This window comes from Symphalangus syndactylus, chromosome 11, assembly GCF_028878055.3.
Source record: "Symphalangus syndactylus isolate Jambi chromosome 11, NHGRI_mSymSyn1-v2.1_pri, whole genome shotgun sequence".
Classification (NCBI taxonomy): domain Eukaryota; kingdom Metazoa; phylum Chordata; class Mammalia; order Primates; family Hylobatidae; genus Symphalangus; species Symphalangus syndactylus.
Genome location: NC_072433.2, coordinates 119,418,177 through 119,442,144, shown reverse-complemented (window position 1 = coordinate 119,442,144; position 23,968 = coordinate 119,418,177). Strand labels below are relative to the sequence as shown.

Genomic DNA, 23,968 nt, shown 5'->3' with positions numbered 1-23,968 from the left:
GAGCTCAGACTTGGGAGACCAGGTGTTGTGGATGGTGGGGCTGAGGTATAGCAGCCACTGGGGGTAATGAATGGAGGAAACTGGTTGAAATCCTCCCCAGGTCTCACCTCCACACTCTGCCCCACACAGCTGGAGACAAAGACACTGAACAGGAGAGAGACAGGCAGGAGGGAGGGCAGATGAATACAAGGATGAAAATAGGGAGGTGAGGGAAAAGTCTGAAGAATGAAGTGTGGGACTCAACGTCCCACCCACTTACCTTGCCCCGCCTCACCCCAGGTATATATCACTCTGGATGAGGGTATGGTGAATTTAAAAGATGGTTGCAGATTCTTTGACATTTCTCCAATGGAGAGATGGGTCTGTGTCTCCTTCCCTGAACCTGTATGGATTTCTGACTACAGTGGAAATGAGCTATGTGACTTCCAAGGCTGGGACACACACAACCATGAAGCTTCTCTCTTGCTGGCCAGAACACTCACACCATAGATTTGAGGTGCCTCATACGAGGTCCAATGACCCGCCCATGGTGCTGGAGACACCATGCGTAGTCTCTCTGGTCAACAGTCCCAGCTGAGCCCAGCCTTCCAGCTCTCTTTGCCAAGTGAACAACCATCTTACAAGTGGACCCTTCAGCCCCAGCTGTTCCAACTCCCAGTTATTCCAGTCACCTCCAGTCATTCCAGTCATCCTAGCCATTGTAGAGCAGAGAATTGCCCTTCTGACTCCTTGACAGTGGCCCAAAAAATGGTTGTTGTTTTACGCTACTAAGTTTTGGGGTGGTTTGTTATGTAGCATTCAATAACTAGAACTAGGAGTTAGAATGCTTCTCTTGAGAAGCTGAATGGCTTCAGGGTGGTGGTTCTCAACAGGGTGATTTTGTCCCCCAGGGGACATTTGGCAATGCTTACAGACATTTTGGTTATCACAACTGTGGGAGGGGGGTTAGTACTGGCATTTAGTAGGCAGGAGTCACTGGTGCTGCTAAACATTCTACAGTGCATGAGACAGCCTCTGACAACAAGAAATTATTTGGCCCAACATGTCACTAGTACCATGGTTGAGAAACCTAGCTCTAGAGAAAAGGTGCTCATTGGAGGCTTGTTAACTAAAAGACTGGCTTGCTTCGTGTAGTGAAACCTCAGTTGATAAATTCTCCCCAAGCAGAGTTTAGTTCAGCCTTTTATTGCTCCATTAATAAATACCAACAGATAGCTGAGATATTTGGCATTTAAGGAAAGCCTCCAACAAGGAGAGATGGAGAGACAGAGAGAGGGAGAAGAGGAAAGAAGAAGAAGGAAAAAGGAAGAAGGAAGAGGGAAGAAGAAGAACAACAAGAGGAATAGGAAGAAGAAGAAGAAGGATGACGACGACAACAACAACAACAACAACAGGAAGCAGCCACCACCGCCGCTGCCACCTCCAGGTAGAAACAAAAACAAAATAGAGACTAGAAGACTATTGAGACAAATGGACAAATGAAAAATAAATAGTGCCTCAAGAAGAGTAAGATGAAGACAGTAGATGCATAAAAAAGAATGTGGTATTTTTGAAAAAGAACAGGAAGAACAAGAATGAGTACTAGGATATTAGAAAAAGAAAGCCAAAATTAAAAAAAAAATCAACAGAAGGGTTGGAGTATGAAGTCAATGAAGGTTTCCCAAGAAAGTAGACCAAAAAGGCAGAGATGAAAAGTAGGAGAGAAAATATAAGGAAACTAAAACATTAATCCAGATGATCCAACAGATAAAATAGAGAGAAGAAAATTATTAAAGAAATAATATAAGAAAATCTTCCAGAACTCAAAGATGCTACATAACTCAGCAGTGACGAATATGTCCACGTTCACTATTGAGTTAACCACAGATTGTGTTATGTTCTTATTGGAAGGATGGAGGGAGGAAAAGTGGGGATGGTTCTGTAGGGAAGTTCAATCCTCATCTATCACAAGAAGTCAACAAATGCCTAAAATCGGTAGATCAAAAAATAGTATAAACAGAAATGGAAACTAGTAAATGGTTGAAAGAGGTAGCCTATAGAGAGAGGGACTGAGAAAGGTGGGGAAGGGATTTTTATTATGGGCTTCTCAGTACAACTGATATTTAAACTATATGTATGCATTATTTTTTATTTTGTTTTTAATGGATACATAATAATTCTAGATATTTATGCAGTGCAGTGTGATGTTTCCAGACACACATATAGCGTGACATGATCAAATCAGGGTAATGAGCATATCTATCACCTTAAACACTTGTCATTTCTTTGTGGTGACAACATTCAAAATCCTCTCTTCCAGCTATTTTGAATTTGTGCATTATTTTGATAAATTTCATAAAATAGAAATTAATTTAAAATGGGCACAATTTTAAAACTGCAATGTGATGGGATCAAATTTAATAATTTGGAAAATTCGCTTATGTAGAAGAGTCATGCCTGTCTAAGAATGCTCAACAAACCGGCATAGGTGGGCACAAGCACCATCAGCATGGAAGCATTCCTCCTGATGTCACTGGCCACTAAGGCAGTTGGTGGGGTGAGGGTGGGGATGAGAGCCAGGCATGGCAGCCCTTAGGTGGTCACCGTTTCCCTTTCCTGGCAGCCTGTATTTGCTTGGCAGACCTGTCTCTTGGGTATAGATCCTACTGGACTGCTAAAGAAGAGAAGTGCTAATCCTTTTAGGATGACTTCTGGGAATTCACTAGGATGCCCTGCCTCTCCTACTCAGGACATGGAAAAAAACACTGGTTTACCAAAGGTGGATGAGCCAGGCCCAGGACTAGAGCCACAGGGCCTCTCCCTGGATGTGCCATAGTCAGGCTGTCTCAGCAGCTAAAAGAGGCTACACACATTTATTGTCATCAGAAGCTGGGACAGATGAGCCTTGGGTTACAAGATCTCCTACCTGGAGCTCTCCCAGGAGGTGCCAATCATAGGGGATGGGAGGACACACACATGCTTGCTGGGGCTCCAGCGTTACCACCGATGTGCATCTCCTTGGCCACTAGCCCTGGGGTCTGACTTCCCCTTCTCTTTTCCTTCACCCATTGTTCTTCCTATTCCCTTTCTTTCCCACCTCTGTCTCAGTTCTCCAGAGTTCTGTGCAGGGACTGCTTAGCAAACTTACCTGCTGAAATGCACTGGTTTTTTTTTAACCTTTTAAATTGTCACTTTTTTTTTTTAACTATACCATCCTTAGATAAGCAGGAGATATTCCTTGTAGAAAAATAAGAAAATATTAATAATCACCCATGATTCTATCAGTCAGAAAACTCCACTGTTGGTGTATGAATTTCCAGAATGTTTCCAGGCTTATAAACAGGTAAAAATACTATCACAGTCCATGTCTCATCCAAGCACCCAGCTACTGAGCAATCATCACCTACTGGGCTGTGCTGAGGCCTTATATGTGTTAATCTCTTAATCCTTCCAACTTCACAAGCTAGGTGTTACTGTGCCCCATTTACAGGCAGGAAACAAGTTCAGGGAGATCACATTACTTGCCTGAGTTCCCAAGTTGGTTAAGAGACTGAGCTCGACTTCAACCCTTCAGGCTGAATCCAAAGCTACTTTCCTTGAATGGTTTGTAAGATTTTTCCACTTCTTTTTTTAAAAAATAGTATGTTCAAATATCTTTCTCATCAATAAATATATATCTTCATCATTCTGCCTAATGACATTCCCTTGTATGAATGTGCCAACGTGGAATAACCATTTCCTTCTTGTTGGGCTTTCAGATGTTTTCTTTTTGTAAATGATAAACAACGCAGTTATAACTATCTTTATATACAAACTTTGCACAAGTATGAGTATTTTCCTAGAATAAATACTGGAAAGTGAAATGGCGTGGTCAAAGGCCAGATACATTTTTAAAAGCTGCCTCTTTCCCAATCACACATTTCCCACATCCATTTATTTGCTGAGGATCTTCACAAAATTTGGACTCAGATTAAACACAGAATTAGAGAAGCCCTATGCTGGAAAGATCTTAGTATATACCTCTTGAACTAAACCAGTCTTGCTTTAGAAAAAAAAAAAAAGGCCAGGCGCGGTGGCTCACACCTGTAATCCCAGCACTTAGGGAGGCCGAGGTGGGCAGATCATGAGGTCAAGAGATTGAGACCATCCTCGCCAACATGGTGAAACCCCATCTGTATTACAAATACAAAAATTGGCTGGGCGTGGTGGCGTGTGCCTGTAGTCCCAGCTACTTGGGAGGCTGAGGCAGGAGAATCGCTTGAACCCAGGAGGCAGAGGTTGCAGTGAGCCGAGATTGTGCCACTGCGCTTCAGTCTGGTGACAGAGTGAGACTCCATCTCAGAAAGAAAAAAAAAGCCCTAGACCTTCTGCAGCAGCCTGCTATGCCTTCAGTGGGGCAGGCAGCACTTCTGGGCAAGTGAGGAAGGGGAGACCTGGAGGGAGGTAGGGAAGGCAGGGCAGGAGGGCCATGCTGTAGGCCCACAACCAACTGGCTTGGGGGAGGCTGCCACATTTTCCCAAGTGAAACACTGTCTTCCTGAATCTAAAGACCTCACAGCCATCACTGACTATACTGAGCTGCCTCACTGTCCCCAGGACTCTCACTCTATCCAGGAAGTCAACATAAAGTCTCTTGGGGCTTCCCTTTATCCAGCTGCCAACACTTAGCACCCTGGCCTTCCTTGGACAGTTTCCAAGGCTAGGTTGGGAAGTCCCAAACAAGATGTGGTCTTATTGTTTTCTTACCTTGGTATGTTTTCCTCCAATAGGCTACAAGCTCTGGCACCTGCAAAAAACAAGGAAAGTAAATGATTGAAGCAGGGCACTGAAGGTGGGCCTTTGAACAAAGCAAGCCTGGATGGAAGTTGAAAGATGAGAGCCCATCTGTGGTGAGTTCTTTGAAAGCCGCTGAGGTGTGAGTTGGCAGGATGCTGGCCCAGGGCAGACATGGGCACAAGCTTCCACCCAGCGGCATTCTCCACTCAGAGGGTTTCTTTCTCATTCGGCCTGTTAATGCTCCTATACTGGCAGAAACCTCAGTGCCCTTTCCACTTTGTCTCAAGGCCTTGTATAAAAAATAAGTTGTCCATTCATTTCCATGGATATATCCATTCATCAGCTATTTACTGAGCACCTACTATATGCCAGACACTGTCCTAGGGCTCTGGGAATAGAGCATTGGACTAAAAAGGCTAATACCCTGCCCTCATGGAGCTTGCAGTCTACTGGGTGGGGGTGGTGGGGTGGTGGTGGTAGTGAAGAGACCAAAAACTAACAAAATACATAAATTACAAATATAGGAATCAGAAGTGGTAAATCCTAGGGAGGAAAAAATAAGGCAGGAGAGAGGGGTAGGGAACATCGGGGCAGAAGGTGAGAAGGGGTGTCAAAATTCTAAAATGTGTGTCGAGAGAAGGCTAGACACCTGAGAAGGTAAATTATGAACAAAGTTACCTTAAAAAAGTGAGGACATGAGCCCTGAGAATTAACGGGGAAGAAGCTTCCCAGGTGGAGGGAATGGCAAGTACAATAGCCTGGCAGTGAGGGCCTGTCTGACGTGTTAACAGATCAGTGAGGAGGGCTGTGCAGCCAGAGTAGAGAGAATAAGGGAGAAGCGGGAGAGGGATCAGAGAGGTAGCGAGAGGCTCCACAGCGTTCACAGCATTCTGGGGAGGTCCTTGTGTGAACTTGGGCTCTGATTCTGAGACAGGAGCCACTAGAGGGTTTTTTACAGAGAAGTGACATGATGTGACCCACATTTTAACAGGATCACTCTGGATGCTGTGTTGAGAATAAACTGAGAGAAAGAGTAGAACCAGTTAGGAGGCTATGGCAGAAATCTCGGCAAGAGACAATGGTGGCTTGGACCAGAGCAGTAGCATGGAGGATTTGCTGATGGATTGGAAGTGAGAGATTAAAAAGAATGGGATTAGAACCCGACTGGGGCAGGTTAAAAAGAAAGGAGCTGAAGCTGTGAACTAGGAGACAGAGTTGGCTGGGAGCAGCAGGAATATTCCCAGTTTTGGCCTGAGAAACTGGGAGGATGGAATTGCCATTTTCTGAATGGAAGCCTACAGATGGAGCATGTTTTGTGGGGAGATAAGGAATGCGGTTTTGGACGTAAGTGTGAGATGCCTTTTAGGCACTTAAGTGGAGAAGACTGTAGGCAGGTGGAACTGTGAATCTGGGGAGAGGTCCAGGCTGGAAATGAGTATTTGTGAGTGCTCAGAACATAGTTCTTTAAAGCTGTGACACAGGATGAGATCATCAAGAGGGTGGATGTCAATAGGGAAGCTGTTGGCTGGGTGCGGTGGTTCACGCCTGTAATCCCAGCACTTCGGGAGGCCAAGGCGGGTGGATCACCTGAGGTCAGGAGTTCAAGACCAGCCTGGCCAACCTGGTGAAACCCCGTCTCTACTAAAAATACAAAAATTAGCTGGGTGTGGTGGCGGGTTCCTGTAACCCCAGCTACTCGGGAGGATGAGGCAGGAGAATCACTTGAACCCAGGAAGCAGAGGTTGCAGTGAGCGGAGATTGTGCCATTGTACTCCAGCCTGGGTGACAGAGCAAGACTCTGTCTAAAAAAAAAAAAAGAAAGAAAGAAAGAAAGAAAGAAAGAAAGAAAGAAAGAAAGAAAAAACAGGGAAGCTGTGCAAGGGCTGAGCCCCATTCAGTAGCTCAGCAAAAGAGACTGAAAAGGACTAGCAAGTACAGTAGGAGGGAAACCTGGAGAAAGACTTCTGAGGAGGATGGCGTAGTCCACTGTGATAGGTCAACTATTTAATAATATGAAGAGAGAGATTTAGCATCTTGGAGTCACAGGTGATCCTGGTCAGGAATGAGTCAGTGGAACAGTTGGAGTGAGAATCTGACTATAGCAGGTTCTAAAGAGAGGAGCTGAAGTTGGGAGCTGAGGGATGGAGTTGGCTGGTGGCAGCAGGAGGGCTGGAAGCAGAGGGAGAGGGATGTAACCTACATTGGTTCTACCTTAAGAGAAAACACAAAGCTGGTACTTCCTCACACCTGTACGTGGCCACTGTTGTTACTAACACTGGGCCAGGTCCTCCAGGTTGCTGAGCACCACCCAGGTCTGGTCCTATAAGCCAGCTCTCCACCAGTTTCTAGATTCCTATGAAGTTATTTCCTTTTTCTCACTGCCGTGTGTAGCCTTAGGATAAATGCTCATAGCTTGGGGCTGCTGAGCAAGTCCTCAGTTGCTTGTTGACCAAGATCTGGCTTGGGTCCTTTCTCCTGATGGGAAGTCAGAGTGAGCAAGACAGACAGGGATTCTGCTCTTGGAGAGCTTGCCTTCTGTGCAGGAGATAAATAATCACCAAGGAAATGGATATGCAGGCAGGTAACTCCAGATGCGGATGGGTGCTATGAAGACAGTAAGCTGGGGTGAAACGTAGAGAGTAAGCATGGGAGCGACCTCCTTTGGCCAGGCTGTGTGGTCAAGTGCCTCTCCGGGAGGTGATATTTAGGATGACACCTGGACAGCGATGCCCAGCTTATTCTCCTCAAGCTGGCCTCTCCTCTGCTGCTCCCAGCCCTCCCAATGGCTTCTACAATATCTGCACTCCTGGAACAAGGCCAAGGCCTTGGGCCATGTAAGTGCAAAGCCAAAAGGAAACAATCCTTCTCTTCTCTCGCCAGTACACACTGTGGGAACTTTTTCTCCATGATTACAAAATACATGCATTTTCACTGAAGGAAACTTGGAAATATTGCAAACAGGAGAAAACGTATCATTCTACTACCCAGAAATAACTACAATTAACTTCGGATGCATCCTTCTAGACATTCTTCTATGCATATATATAGGTATTTTTTTTCTTATTTCCTTGGGTTAAAAATGAGATCATGTACATTGTGTTTTATGATCTGAATTTTGACTAAATCTGTTATAAAGCACTCTTCCCATGAAATTAATTTTCTTCTACATAATGAGTTTTAATGGCTGCATTAAAAGTATTTCATTATATGCAGATTTTTACCATATTTTATTTAATTCCTAAACATTGGCCATTTACATTGTTTCCTATGATTGTTACTATGAGCAAATGCTGTAATGAACAATCCTGTATTTTTTTCCTTGGAGAAGGGGGTTTGCCAATCTCTTATTTCCTTGGGTTAAAACAAAATGTCACTGCCCAGTGGCAATGCCATGGGTCTCATGGCAGCCTGAGGCTGAGGGCTTGAGAGGGCAGGAATGAGCCCCAAGCCTAAGAAGCCACTCAGATGCCAAAGGCTGATTTAGTCCTGTGACGTGCCAGGTCTTGAGTTTTCCTCCCCTGAGGGCCTGATCAGTAGGAAAACAATAGGCCTCTCCCATAAACCCAGAGAAATCCAAGGGGATTCCCCACCTCAGCAGGAAGAGGGTGTCACTCTCTGACCCCAGAACAGAGACCACCTCCATCCTCCCTTGAAATCCCCTGGGGAAGCTTCTCCTGCCCTCCCTCCCTGGGGAAAACATTGGCACGGTCAGGCCTTCAATCTCTCTTTGGGGAGGGGCTGCCAGGGAATGTTCAGGAAACAGAAGGTTCCATAGGAATAGCAGGACCTCTCCTATCCCTGACCCAGCCTTGCCCCTAAATCCTCAAATTCCCCACAGGGGCTGGCAGGGACAGTCTATGCTCCCCGTAAGAGGATGTCCTGAGGGCTGGTGAGTTCTAGGGTAAGGTGGGAGGCCACCAGATGAGGGTTTGAATCCTGGCTCTGACATTCCAGCCTCATCTTGGGCAAGTGACTTCACCTGTGGAATGTGAGCTACGAGGAAGGAACTTAGATTTGCTCCCCTTAGCATTCAACAGGGGCTCTATAAATACCTGGCCGAGCCAATGCATGATCCTTTCTGAGCCTCAGCTGCTGATATGTGAAATGGATGACACCTATCTCACAGGTTTGTTGTGGGGACTAAATACAACTTAATACAGTTAACACTCTACTGTTTTAGAAACATTAGAGTCCAAAGCCCTGGAGGGCTACTTCCACCACGCCCCATGCTTTGCAGTCTCCTCTTTTTGGGCAGAACTAATTTACCTCCACACTGCTACTACCACACCCCAGACATACCTCTGGTGTAGTATGCAACACATTGTGTGTGTACTTGTCCAACTCCTCCATAAAGCTTCAGGGCAGTTAAAGACAAGAATTTTGCCTCTCTATCATCTGTGCCTCTGAATTACACTATGAAGTAAGCAAGGGCATTATTTCCATTCTACAAATGAGAAAACTGAGGCTTAGAAAGATTGGATGCCTTGCCCAAGTCACACAGTGGAGAGTAGGAGAGCAAGACCTAAACCAGGTTCTCATTTCTGGGCCTGTGCTCCGTAAACCAAAAAGAAAATTCCAAGGCATCCCCAACCGTCTGAATAGACCCCTCCTCTCGGCCAAGGGCATTCCAAAGTTAACCTGAAAAACTAGTTCAGGCCATGATGGGAAGGGGGAGCCAGACATGCCTCATTATACCCTCTTCCCTTTTGTAATTACTGACTCTTTAAGACTGATAAGAGATATTTACAATCCATTCTCTCTGAAGCCTGCTACCTGGAGGCCTCATCTGCATAATAAAACCTTGGTCCCCATAGCCCCTTATCGTAACCCAGACATTCCTTTCTGTTGCTTTCTATTGATGATAACTCTTTCAACCAATTGTCAATCAGAAAAATCTTCGAATCCATCTATGACTTGAAACCACCCCCACCCCCCAACCTAGTTGTCCTGCCTTTTTGGACAGAACCAATGTACATCTTAAATGCATTGATTGATGGCTATGTCTCCCTAAAATGTATAAAACCAAATTGTGGCCTGACCACTTTGGGCACATGTTCTCAGGATCTCCTGAGGGCTGTCTCACAGGCCATTGGTTACTTATATTTGGCTCAGAATAAATGTCTTCAAATATTTTACAGTTTGACCAACAAAGCCTATTCTAGATGATTCTCTTGCAAAAGGGAGTTGGAGGTGAGAAGGAAGTGAGCCAATTCTCATGTCCCTGAGAAAAAGGCAGGCAGAGCTTCGAGAGGAATGAGGTGCTTGGGGAGGCAGCAGCGCACTGCACTTGCCTCAGCCCCATCCTGTCTCCCCGTGGATCATCGTGCATGCAGCATCTGTGACCCCCAGAGACCTCTAGTTTGGCATAGGCTGAGGCAAAGGGGGCCCCCAGGTTCCCTCTACTGGTGTGGAGCCCAGCCAGCAAGGGGACTGGGGATCTGCAGCCCAGAGTTTATTGTTGTGGCCCCAGCAGCAGGATGATGGCTGTAGAGCACCTGCTTAGGAGCTGGCCTATCTCCAGCTATGGGGCAGGAAGGCTCCCCACCAGACCACATACATCTTGATGTACTCACCCCTGTGAGCCCAGGACTCCTGCGATACCTGCTGAGGTGAAGGCTGAATGAGTGAGAGCTCCCAGCCTCCAGCATCAGGGCATTAGGGAGAAGCAGCAGCTAGACTCAAGCCAGGGATGCAGAGGGAGGGAACAGGCACCAGGTAGGAGGGTTTTAATGTCATCCACCTGTTATTATGTTGTATGTTTCTGGAGGATGGGTCCATGGCTGACCCATCCTTGTGTCTCTACTACAACCAGTAGATTACTTTACAGAGAGTTGATACTCAGTAAGTACAGCTTATTGAAGGTGTAACCAAAAGCCAGTAGGCAGGATGACAAGATGGCATCCCCCTTGCATGTCTGGGTCATCAGGGAAAGGGCCAATGTCCAGTGTGTCCTCACCAGGATGGTTCTAACAAGGACATCCATAGCATCCACAGAGGATGCTCCCTCCCCAGGCAACGAACTCTCCCTCCCTCCCTCCTTTCTTTCTTCCTTCCTTTTTTTTTTTTTTTGAGATGGAGTCTCACTTATTGCCCAGGCTGGAGTGCAGTGGCACGATCTCGGCTCATTGCAACCTTCACCTCCTGGGTTCACTTGATTCTCTGGCCTCAGACTCCCGAGTAACTGGGATTACAGGCATGTACCACCATACCTGGCTAATTTTTGTATTTTTAGTAGAGATAGGGTTTTGCCATGTTGGCCAGGCTGGTCTCAAACTCGTGACCTCAGTCGATCCGCCTGCCTGGGCCTCCCAGAGTGCTGGGATTACAGGCGCGAGCCACCGCTCCCAGCACACTCTCCCTTTCTCAGCCAAGGAGACACCACTTGGAGGAAACTACGTGGATCTAGGTGCTTCCCTAGTGACAAAAATGGACTGGGGATGTGGTATAAATCTTTGCCCCTGGGAATCTGGGAGGGACCTAGAATATGAGAAAAAACAAACAAACAAACAGACCAATTATCTCTTTATTAAGACCAAAACTGCTGCTTTTGCCTGAATGGTCAGATTGACTGATTCCTCTTCCACTTGCCATCCCCACTGCATGCACGGCTACAAATAATCCTGATGTTGCACATTTAAAATAGTGCCTTGCTTCAATTGCTTCAGTTTATCGGTGTAGACTGTGTCTCCCCTGGCAGGTATGCTGTGGAGGACAGTGCAGGGCTTGTCTCTGTAGGACCGAACTCAGTATGAACTTATCACCTGCCTGTGTGTACAGCTTTAAGCTTCAGGTAGAGGATATTATAAACCCTGGAGTGGGACATCCCTAGAGAACAGGTCATTACACCATGTCCATCTACTGAGGCCCTAAATTAAGTCTACAGAATTAGGCCTAAACTCCCCAGACAGTAGCCAAAGGTCTCAGGCTCTGGCCCACTCCACCTGTCCATACCTCCCTCTCATCTTGTCCTTCACTCACTTAACACGGTGCCCAAAGGGAGATGCAGTTGCCTGGATAGGCTGGCTTTGGCTTAAGCTAGGGGTTCTTAAAGAACAGTCCCCAGACCAGCAGCATCAGCATCACCTGGGACTTGTTAGACCTCCTGAATTGGAACCTGTGGGATGAGACCCAGCAAACTGTTTTAATGAGTCTTCTAGGTGATTTTGGTTGCACTAAAGTTTGAGAGCCACTGGGTGAGCCATTCCCTGAGCCCAGGTTGCCTTTCTCAGCCATTTTCTGCCTATTGTAATCTCAATCACCTTTCAAAGTTCAGCTCAATACCATCACTTTCGGGAAGCCCCCGTAGTCCACCAAGTACTCGTGAAGGCCTCTTCCTCGAACCCACAGCTCCTTTGTCACCCCATCCCCCATTCTAGTGAAAGGCCTTCATTTCTGCTTCTCTTTGCAGCATGTATTTTCTGCTTTGTTTTATAGTAAACTTTGAGCAGTTGTTAACTGCCTTCCCACACTGATTCCCCTCTAACACACAAATGTTACTCTGTAAAGGCCATGTCTTACTTCACTCATTTTATTATTTTTTATTTTTGAAACAAGGTCTGGCTCTGTCACCCAGGCTGAAGTGAGGTGGCATGATGTTGGCTCACTGCAACCTTTGACTCCTGCGCTCATGTCATCCTCCCACCTCAGCCTCCCAAGTAGCTGGGATTACAGGCCTGTGCCACTGCGCCCGGCTAATTTTTGTATTTTTAGTAGAGACAGGGTTTCCCCATGTTGGCCAGGCTGGTGTCGGTCTGGCCTCAAGTGATCCGCCCACCTTAACCTCCCAAAGTACTGGGATTACAGGAGTGAGCCACTGCGCCTGGTGCAATTTGCTCATTCTTTGAATAAATGTCCACTGAGGATCTGCTCTACATGGCAGGGGCTGTGCTAGGCACTCGGGTTCAGACAAAGGTGCACCCTTAATCCTTATCATCCAGGAGCCAGTGGGGTGAATGGCAAGGTGGCTGGCAATTGCAATACTTTGAGTAGCACTGAGACAGAATGCTTCTGACCACAGGTGGCCCCTTCATGCCCCTCCCTGTCAGGACCCACCCAAAAAGTAACCTCTGTTCTAACTTCCATCACCAGAGATTAATTTTACCTGTTTTTGCCTTTTGTTTGAGACAGGGTCTTGCTGTGTCGCCCAGGATGGAGTGCAGTGGTGTGATCATAGCCCAGTGCAGCCTCAAACGCCTAGACTCAAGCAATCCTCCCGCCCCAGCCTCTTGAGTAGCTAGGACTACAGGCATGTGCCACCATGCCCAGCTATTTTTTTTTTTTTTTAAAGAGACAGAGTCTTGCTATGTTGCCCAGGCTGGTCTCAAACTCCTGGTCTCAAGCATTCCTCCTGTCTTGACCTCCCAAAGTGCTGGGATTACAGGTATAAGCCACCGCACCTGGCCAATTTTATTTGTTTTTAAACTTCATATAAATAGAATCATACAATGTACCTTTCGGGTGTCTGGCTTCTTCCCGCTCAACATTATCTATGTGATCCATGTACGCTGTTATGTATAGACACAGTTTGTTCTTTTTTAAGATTGCTGTGTTGTATCCCATTGTGTAGACATGACACAATTTAACCATTCTACTGTTGATGGCCATTTGTGTCGTTTGTAGTTTGCGGCTCTCATGAAGAAAGATACTATTGGACATAAGACAAAAACATTTTGGTTTATGTCCGCTGGTAGACATTCTGGAAATTTGCACTCATTCCTCTTGAGTATGTACCTAGAGGTGGAACTGATGGTTTACGGAATGGGTATAGTCTTAGCTTTAGTAGATACTATCAAATAGTTTTCCATAGTGATTGTACCAATGTACACTCCTACCACCATATAAAAGAGTTTGTCAACATTTGGTATTATCAGTCTTCAATTTTAGTCCTTTCTGTGGGTATAGAGTGGTATCTTATACGTTTTAATTTGCTTATTGGCTATTTATATATCCACTTTTAATGTGTTCCTGTTTAAGACTTTTGCCTATTTGCTTTTTTCTTATTGACTTGGAGTTCTTCGGACCTTCTAGATACAAGCCCCAGTCATCTGTCGGATATGTTACAGAGAATATCCTCTCCTCTCCCAGTCTCTGCCTCGCCTTTCCACTCGGTTTTTTTTTTTTTTTTTTTCTGAGATGGAGTTTCGCTCTGTCACTCAGGCTGGAGTGCATGGCATGATCTCGGCTCACTACAACCTCCACCTCCTGAGTTCAAGCGATTCTCCTGCCTCACTCTCCCGGGTAGCTGAGACTACCAGTGCCCACCACCATGCCCGGCTAATCTTTGTATTTTTAGTAGAGACGGGATTTCACCATACTGGCCAGGCTGGTCTCGAACTCCTGACCTTGTGATCCGCCCGCCTCAGCCTCCCAAAGTGCTGGGATTACAGGTGTGAGCCACCGCACCCGGATGCCTTTCCACTCTTTAATGGTATTTTTGATGAACAAAAGTTCATAAATGTTCAATTTACCCATCTTTTCATCTATGGCTAGTGTATCCTGCTTAAGTAATCTTAATTCCAAGAAGTCCAGTTAACAGAAATAACAAAAATTACTAATATTAAAAAAGACAAAGAAGTGAAGGAAAAAATTGGATGGTGGGTGTAGGAGAAGAACTGCATCAGATCATGAGTGTGCTCACTTGACTGTGCTGTGCAAAGCCCGGGCCTTGTCCTGTGTTGTGGTATGGATGGGAGCTGAACCCCCAGGCAGTGCAACAAACATGCGCCCTGTTTGGATCAGATGCTGTGCCAGGTGGTGGAAAGGGCTCTGTGGGGTGTAGGGGGACCCTGGCTCACTGGCTTAAGAGAAAGATCACTCCTTTTCATGTGTGTTAAGCTGGGTCTGACCCACAAACCCTGGAGATTCCCTTTAGTCCAGGCCGTGCTCCTCTGTGCCAGAGCCTGCAAAGACAGCAGTGCTGACACTTGTCCAGCTGGCTCACAAAGGGGGAATTCTCCCCTCCTTGAGTCACCACATAGACAGCAGGAGCTTCAAATAACAAGCGCTGGACTCCAAACGATCCCTATGCTCATTTCACGATGGTGCATCACTTTCAAAATCCCCTGTGATGCTTGTGGATGAAGTCTAGATCCAGAAACTTTCCCCATGTTTTCCCCAGTTTGAGTAGAACAATACCCTGGGAGTCACAAGCTACATCATACAATTGACTTCCCTAAAAAAAAAAAAAAAAAGAGATCTTGGACTCAAGGTTATGAGTTTGCAGTGTCCTTTGCAGGGTCTTTTAAATCCCCTAGTGGCATATGAAACTCTGGATGTTTGTGAATTTTCCTGGGGAAAGGGTCTATGTGTGCCATGAGATTCTGGAAGGAGTGTGTGACCTCAAAAAAAGGTAAGACCCACTGGACTGAGTCCTCTTTACGGACAGTTTGCAGTCCTCTTCTGCTAGGAGGTGATGGTCGTAGGCTTGCCAAGAGGACCTCAGTCTACCAGATGGATGCAAGCTGCCATCCACCTCCCCAGCATAAAGCCAGCTCCAGTATCGCTGGGGCAGTTTTCTTCCCATCCAGGGTCAAGCTCTTGGCAGCTTAGAGATGCAATGTGCCAGTCCCAACACCATGGCTGTGTGTCACTGCAGATGAAGGCATACTTTTTTTCCAGGACGTGCAGTGACCCCACTTGGCAGCAGACACTCATTTCTGATATTTTTCTATGCCAAGTCTTGGGTAAAACAACTAAGTGATCTCTTAAGGACCCAGGTTCCTTTTTGGTCCCTGTTCCTTGCCCCTCACCACCACTTTTTCCATGTGCCACCCTCTCATAAGAACTCAGAAGCCCAGGGTGGAGTCAAAGTGGTCTTTTAAATCCCCTAGTGGCATATGAAATTCTGGATGTTTGTGAATTTTCCTGGGGAAAGGGTCTATGTGTGCCATTAGACCCTGGAAGGGGTGTGTGACCTCAAAAAAAGGTTAAGATCCACTGGACCGAGTCCTCTTTAAATGGAAGTGCATGGATCAGTTTGATAAAATTAATTTATAGTAATGAGCCATGTATCTTTAGCTAACTGCACTTCTAAAAAGACATCTGGGAAGGGAGAACGCTTAACTAAAATTATTATTATTATTATAATTATTATTTTTTTGAGATGGAGTATTGCTCTTGTTGCTCCCAGGCTGGAGTGCAGCGGTACGATTTCAGCTCACTGCAACCTCTGCCTCCTGGGTTCATGGGATTCTCGTGCCTCAGCCTCCTGAGTAGCTGGAATTAGAGGTGCCCACCACCATGCCCAGCTAATTTTTTTTTTTTTTTTTTGAGATGGAGTCTCGCTCTGTCACCCAGGCTGGAGTACAGTGGCGCGATCTCCGCTCACTGCAAGCTCTGCCTCCTGGGTTCACGCCATTGTCCTGCCTCAGTCTCCTGAGTAGCTGGGACTACAGGCGCCCGCCACCACGCCTGGCTAATTTTTTGTATTTTTAGTAGAGACAGGGTTTCACCGTGTTAGCCAGGATGGTCTCGATCTCCTGACCTTGTGATCCACCCGCCTCGGCCTCCCAAAGTGCTGGGATTACAGGCGTGAGCCACCGTGCCCGGCCATGCCCAGCTAATTTTTGTATTTTTAGTGGAGACAGGGTTTCACCATGTTGCCCAGGCTGGTCCTTAACTCCCGACCTCAAGTAATCTGCCCACCTCAGCCTCCCAAAGTGCTAGGATTATAGGCATGAGCCACTGCACCTGACCTAAAATTATATTTCTAATGACAACACTGAGGTACAGCTCATACCTAAATAGGGGAGAATGACATTAAGCCACTCCCACCACTACACAAGACCAACTTTTCTGGTCTAGATGGCTTTTTGGAGGCTCCTGGAGCAGGAACAAGGGGTTAGTGACTACGATGTGTCAAAAGAGACATAGACATTTCTCAGATAAACCTCAGCTCTTCCGGCTTGAGAGAAGGAAACATTCCCGACATGACTTAGGGGCCCAGGGACCCTGTTTCCACCATCATATCAGATTGTCAAATGGGAAGGGTGTGCCTAGAGCACACACTCCTTCCCGAAAGGGCTGAGTCCCCAGAAGACCTATGTCTGCTCCATCCTAGGTCCCTGCTCTCTCCTGGTGACAAGATACAGCTGCCTGTATGAGTAGCAGTCTGGGGCCTCCTCCTCCCTCCCTCTGCACCACCCCATTCCCTGCTGCCTGCCCCCATACACACTGGGTTCTTCCTCCCCTGCTCTCTCTCAAGAAGCCAGGCCCCTGCCCCCACTCACAGTCAGAAGGAAGTGATTCTGCAAGGCCTCCCAGGGACTCCCAGGATTGGCTCAAGGCACTAGACTGTTAAATAAGTGGGATTTTTTCAGTGTTTGTAGAAACTGTTGTTTAAAAAGATATAACCAGCTAAACTGTTTATGTAACCCTTGGGAAGTCTCAACAAACATGGTTCCCTATTTATAACTGTGGCCGGTACTTAAAAAATACAAGTGGAGGGGGACTGTCAAAATCGGAGAGGTTGTCACGTTACAGTTGTATGCTTGCATAACTGAGTTCAGCATTTTGCTCTAATTTGAGAAGTTTCTTTTTATTCACTTTTCTCCTTTTCTGGTTTTCTCTTCCTTTGTTGTCCACTGCTGTGCACCATACAATCCTGACATTTTCTGAGAACATCAGAACTATATCTCTGAAGTGGAGGTTCAAAATAGGGGTTTTTAGAATGACCAAATAATAATGAACACTAAAATTCATTTCAAAGCCTAGGACTATTCTATTCATACTGATATTCCTAGTCTACGAGGGTAAACATAGCTGTCTTCTCCCCACCAGCCCCTACACCTGCAGGGGCCTGCTCTGTCTCTGGGTTGTCCGCTCTGGAGGTAGGTGTCAGACCACCCGGTCTCACTTTCCTAGGTCCAATCTCTGGATCTATGGCAACAGAATCCACAGGTCCCTATTCCCATACAGGGGGAATGCAAAGTTGCTGGGGGACAATCACAGTGCAAAGCTGAGATCTGGGCTTCTTTCTAAAGCCATTGTGAGGTCTTCATCACTCACACTAACAATCCAACTAAAACCTGGCTCTTGTAGGAACACATCTTCTTCTTTATTAGGGAGGCTGTTCTCTGAGTTAACATAGTTGCAGGTTCGTTCACAGATCTTTCTGGCAAAAAAGAATCTGATGAGAGCTATGCCTCCACCAAAGGCACATTTTGATAACACTTTGGGGAAGGATGGTTCCTAACTCCTGAAGAAGAGTCTGGGATAAGAACCTCTGGCCCACAGGCTTCTGCACACTACACAACCTCCAAAAATCCCTAACCACTGCTAATAGCTAGAAGGAGGATAGTGACTGTTCCCAACACAAAGAGATGACAAACATTTGAGATGGTGGATATGCTAATTACCCTGTGATCACTATACATAATATGTATTGAAACATCACTATGTACCTTGTAAGTATGTATAATCATTATAACACACAATAATTACGAGGTCCCAGACAATGATAATACATAATAATTACATATATTTAAGGGATACATAGTGATGTTTCAATATGTATAAATTGAAGTGGTTTCAATTATGTATAAATTTTAACTACATTAAAAATTAAAGAAAAATAAATTTTAAAAAACCAAAAAAAAAAAAAATTCTTAACTGCTGTCAAGCTAGCACTGACAACGAAAGCCTCAGCCCAGAACCTCCCTGCTTCCACTTGTGCCGACCACCCTAAGAGAGAAGGCAGAGGCACACAGCCCTTACACCTTGGTGGGGAAACCCTAGGGTTTCCTCTGAGGGCCTGACAGATTGAAGGGGTTGAAAATGAGTGGAGGGTGTGGCCACCTCAGCTCTAGCCTCCTTCTGCTGAGGGACAGTGGCCAAGGAACATCCTCGTAGATCCAAAGGAAGGTGGAGAGTCCCTCTCTGTCCTCTCCACCCACCTCATCCCCACCAAGCCCTGATGTCACTCCCCACTGTGCCCACCCCGGAAACCCTTGGCCACTTCCCACAGGTCCACTCCCAGGGAAGTTCTTTAATTGGTGGGTGTGGGAAAGAGGAAGAGGAAAAATATCATTTCTACCTTCCCAACTCCCTGTATCCCCTGAGCCTCCAGTCTGAAAATGATTACCCATCTGACCTGAAGCTCTCATCCTAGGTGTCATAATGGCTCTTCTTATACCCATAAGGAGAATGGGTAATGAAGAAATGCAAAATCCCAACTCATGAAAATGTGGTTGAAAAAGGGAAGACCCATAAAAGTTCTCATTTGTTGACCAGAGACAATAAAATGATTACTTAAAAAAAAACCTACCTCTGGGGTCTTTCCAAATCATGGAGGAAAATAAAAACAGGGGAAGACATGCTCTAGTCTTAAAACTCCAATGTGGCCCCAGACTGGTGAGCCCTAATGACAGTAAATACCCACCCTCAGCAGCCTTCTGCCCATCTCACCCCACCAATACGAGGTCCCAAACAAGTCAACAAACACTTATTGACCATGTACTGTGTGCTTCCAACCATTCCAGGAGTTGGAATTCTGCAACCTCAAGGTACTTTGCGAGGAGCAGGGAAACAGCTCAGTCAACATTTACTGTGTGCTGACGTTTTGCTAGGTTTAGAGGAGACAAAAATCTGAAAAAAACAAACAAACAAAAAAACAAAAAACAACAACAACAACAACAACAAAAAACAGCTAAGAATACTCCAATCTGGGAAGTACTAATCTACACATAGCACCATAGGAGCAAGGAACAATTAATTCTACATGGTGAGGTCAACCAGAGAAGATGATTTTTAAGTTGGGCCTTGAAAGCACACTAGGATTTTGCTGGGTATAACGGGGAAGGAGTGGCATTTCAGGCAGAAAGAAATGAGTGAGCAAAGGTCAGGGTTGGGGGTGGTATGGGCAGTTGGTTGTGTGTGATACGGTGTGTAGCAAGGCCAGTGTTGCCAGAACATGGGGTCAGAGAGCAAGAACAAAGGAGGTCAGGCTAAAAGGCAGGCTGCAGTTTATGGCAGCCATGAACACATGCCATTCAAAGGACCTGTTGCATGGAGTGCAGACAGCACACAGGCTGCAGCCTCGGATCTACCACACCATTCAAGTCAGACCATGTTGCCTCCTGGGTGGCCCCCAGCCAATGGCAGAACATGGCAGGGTTGCTCGGGCCTGTCCATTTCTGCCCAAAGTGGGACTCTTCCCCTGGGCAATCTTTGGCTGGAACTCCCCGCTGGGCTGGTTGAGACACTCTTACAGCCGCATCACAGTCTGATGCTCTTTCAACAGAATTATCCTTCCCTCTCTTGCGTCCCAGGAGTTAGATCTGGAATGCAGTCTGAAAGCTGTCTTCTCTCTCCGTACTTCTGCTCCTTTCTCCTTTATCTTTCATAGGCATTAGCTCTTCTTACCCCCAATAAATCTTCTGCACTTTTCATTCTGTTTTGGTGTCTGCTTCCCAGAGGACTCTAACTGGGAAGGAGCTTAGATGAATGTTTGGGTTTTGCTGGCAATGAGGAGCCATTGAGGTATTTTAAACAGGGCAAGCCATGGTCAGATCTGAGTTTCATAAAGGCAATTCTAGCACTAGGGTGAAGAGCCGGGGGGTGGGGAGACAGGGAAGCAACAGGCAATGAAAAGACCATTTAAAAGGACACTGCACTGATTGGTACAAGGTTTCAACAAGGGGCAACTGGAAGTATATACAACTTACTATGTATATACCCTTTAACTCAACAGTCTCAATTTTAGAAATCTATTTTATAGAAACACTAGCACAAATGCATAGAGGTATAAAAATGATGATGTAGTGGCCTATAAATATTATCAGGACATTGGAAAACTTCGTGGTCATCTGTAGGGGAGGAGATGAACTAGCAGTACATCTACGTGGTGGAATACATACCAAGCAGCCTTTAAAAAGAAGACAGCAGGTCTCTATGTACTGTCATACAGAAATATACACAATAGACTGCTATTTGTAAAAAGCCAGTTGCTAGCTGGGAGCAGTGGCTCACACCTGTAATCCCAGCACTTTGGGAGACTGAGGCGGGTGGATCACCTGAGGTCAGGAGTTCAAGACCAGCCTGGCCAACATGGTGCAACCTCATCTCTACTAAAAATACAAAAATTAGTTGGGCATGGTGGCGGGTGCCTGTAATTCCAGCTACTTGGGAAGCTGTGGCCAGAGAATCCCTTGAACCCGGGAGGTGGAGGTTGCAGTGAGCCAAGATTGTGTCACTGCACTCCAGCCTGGGCAACAGAGTGAGACTCTGTCTCAAAAAAAAAAAGCCAGTTGCTGTACAAAGTATATAGCATGCTCCCATTTTCATGAACAAAGCTGTGCATATGTATATTTATAAAGATCCACATTTGTTTGTATAAATAAGTCTGGAAAGCGATATATCAACTGTTGACAGAGGTCACCTCTTGAAGGTGTTGGGCTTTCACTTTTTACTTTCTATTTTGTTTTTATTTTGTTCGGTGCTTTTCTATAATATATTTTCTACTTCTTAAAATGATGAAGATGGTTCATTTCTCTTATCAGAACACAAAATTTTAATTTAAAAAGCTTCATATCTACTTGGAAAACCATAGAAAAATTCTTTATATTGTATTTCCAGAGAAGAAATAACAAAAAGCTCCTAGAATCGTTGAGAGGGCTGTCAGCGGCCTGGTCTAGGTAAACAGAAATTAGAGATGAGTTGGAATAGAGCCAAACACAGGGTGGTGAAGACAGAAGTTCCAGAAGAACCCAAGAGTGCTATCTTGAGTAGTGGGCAGGTGACCCACAGAAGGGCGGTAGGTGGGAAGTAGGAGTGAGAGGGGTCTGTGCTGAATGTGCCATCCTTCAGGAGGCTCAGGCCAGGACAGGGTGTATAAACAAGAGGTGATGCTGGCTCCTGCTTTAGAACTCAGGAGAGTATTTAGGCCTAAACACTGATGACCTACAAAAGATTAAAAACTTACCAACAGTACTCACCAATGGACTAAAATGGTAATTGTAAACAGTGAAATCATTGAAAAACCAGTAAAATATTGGTGAAGACTTATCTACGGGAAGAAGAATTTTGGATAAAAGAGCAAACAGCATTTTAAAGGACTAGAAGTTTTAGCCATATTAAAAACAAACACCAAGACTTTAAAAACAGAACTCACAAACAAAATCAAAAGGCAAGCAAAAACAAGAGATTATATTTACAGCAACACTGACAGAAAGGACATGTCCTTCATATATAAAAAACATATGGTTGGGTGTGGCTCATGCCTGTGATCTCAGCACTTTGAGAGGCCAACATGGGCAGATCACTTGAGGTCAGGAGTTTGAGACCAGCTCGGGCAACATGGTGAAACCCTGTCTCTACTAAAATACAAAAATTTAGCTGGGCATGGAGGCTTGCGCCTGTAATGCCAGCTACTCAGGAGGTTGAGGAAGGAGAATCGCTGGAATTGAGGAGGCAGAGAGTGCAATGAGCTGAGATTGCACCACTGCACTCCAGCCAAGGAGACAGAGTGAGACTTCATATTAAAAAAAACAAAGCAAAAAACAAAACAACAACAACAACAAAACCCAAAAAACACAGATGAGTTTGTAATCAGTAATAAAAATTCCACGCTCCAAAGAAAAACAGCACTGGAGCTGGGCATGGTGGTATGTGCCTGTAATCCCAGCTACTCAGGGGGCCAAAGCGGGAGGATTGCTTGAGCCTAGGAGTTCAAGACCAGCTTGGGTAACACAGCAAGATCCCATCTCTATAAAAAATAAGTTAGCCAGGTATGGTGGTGCACACCTGTAGTTCCAGCTACCCTGGAGGCTGAGGTAAAAGGATTGCTTGAGCCCAGGAGTTCAAGGCTGCAGTGAGCTATGACTGTGCCACTGCACTCCAGTCTGGTTGACAAAGCAAGGCCCTGTCTCTTAAAAAAAGAAAGAAAAAGAAAACCAGCATTGATTACGGTATTTTGTATTATAAACATTATTTTGTATTGGTTAGAATTTTGTTCAGTTACATAAAACGGAAAACAATAGTGGTTTAAGCAAGATGGGAATTTATTTCTTTCTCTCACTAAAAAAAAAAAAAGGTCTAGAAATGGTCAGTTCAGGGCTGGTTTGGTGGCTCCAGGTGTCACCAGGGACCTACGCTGCTTCTGGCTCATCCTGCCCCTATTCCTAAAGTGCAGCTCTCATTCTCACGTCTTGTGGTGGTTGCTAGAGTGATAGTCACCACATCCTCATTTAAGAAAGTAGGATGGAGAAAGGAGGGTGAATAAAGGGCACACCCCCTCCTGTTAAGGAGCTGGCTTCGAAGTCCCATATGACACCCACTTGCATCCATTGTCCAGAACCCAGCCACATGATCACACATAGCTGCAAAATTGCCAAGGGAACATAGTTTTTAGCTGGGTGGAAAAGGGATCAGCAAAAAATTGGTTTTGTTACTAAGAAAGAGGGAAGGGATACTGTAGAGCAATGAGCAGTTTCTAACATACATGTGAAAAAAATTATCAAAAGAAATACAAATGTAAAAGATTTCAGGGTCAACCTTACCAACAGTCAAATATAAGTAAAGCAGGCGGCCTTTTATGTTCTTGTCTGGCTAAGGTATTGAAGAGCTGGCCAGATAAGTCATGAAAACAGTCAAGAGCTGACTGTCTTCATAAGAACCTTGGGACGTGCACATGAACAGAACAGAGTTTCAGGGTAAAAATGGCCCTTTCTCCCCAACTAGGTGGCTCAAGGACCCAAGGGCCACTTCCTGGCTGTTCCCCCAAAGTCTCCCTCCAACTCCCAAGTGACATCAGATTCTGTAAATGCTGGGAAGTAGAGAAAATTCTGTACCCAGGGATTCTCTAACTAAACTATGGCTAAAATCAAATTTTAGGTGTTTTTGAAAGTTCCTTAAAAAAAGTAGTATCCTCATGCAAACTGAATCAGCAGTTTCAGAACTCAAAAAAAAAAGAACCTCTGTCGTATTCTTGGGATATCACAAATTAAACATGGAAACCAACCTCTAAAATAAGGACCAGTGTTTGGATACTACATGGGGGTGATGTTAGGCAACCTCAAGTTATGTCTTTTGGCAAATTCAGGACTTTATGTGAGCTCCCACAGATGGTGATGTCAATGCCACCACCCTTCAGAAGGCATAGAGAAGGAAGGTGCAGAGGACACGGCAAGTGTGGACTCCACAGGCTTCTGAAGTTCATAGGCCTATTTTGAATAGTTATTGTGCCTTTCTGCATCCAGACCACCACCAGTTACCTCTC

At 45.5% G+C, this 23,968-nt stretch overlaps 1 protein-coding gene across 1 annotated transcript in view; it reads right to left on the bottom strand.

Annotated features, from left to right (window-relative positions):
• Positions 1-23,968, bottom strand: part of LOC129492710 (uncharacterized) — a 69,053-nt gene that overhangs the window by 21,868 nt on the left and 23,217 nt on the right. Inside the window, exon 5 of the mRNA XM_063612593.1 lies at positions 4,726-4,765. Coding sequence (XP_063468663.1) covers positions 4,726-4,765 — 40 coding nt within the window. The remainder of the gene's footprint in view (positions 1-4,725; positions 4,766-23,968) is intronic.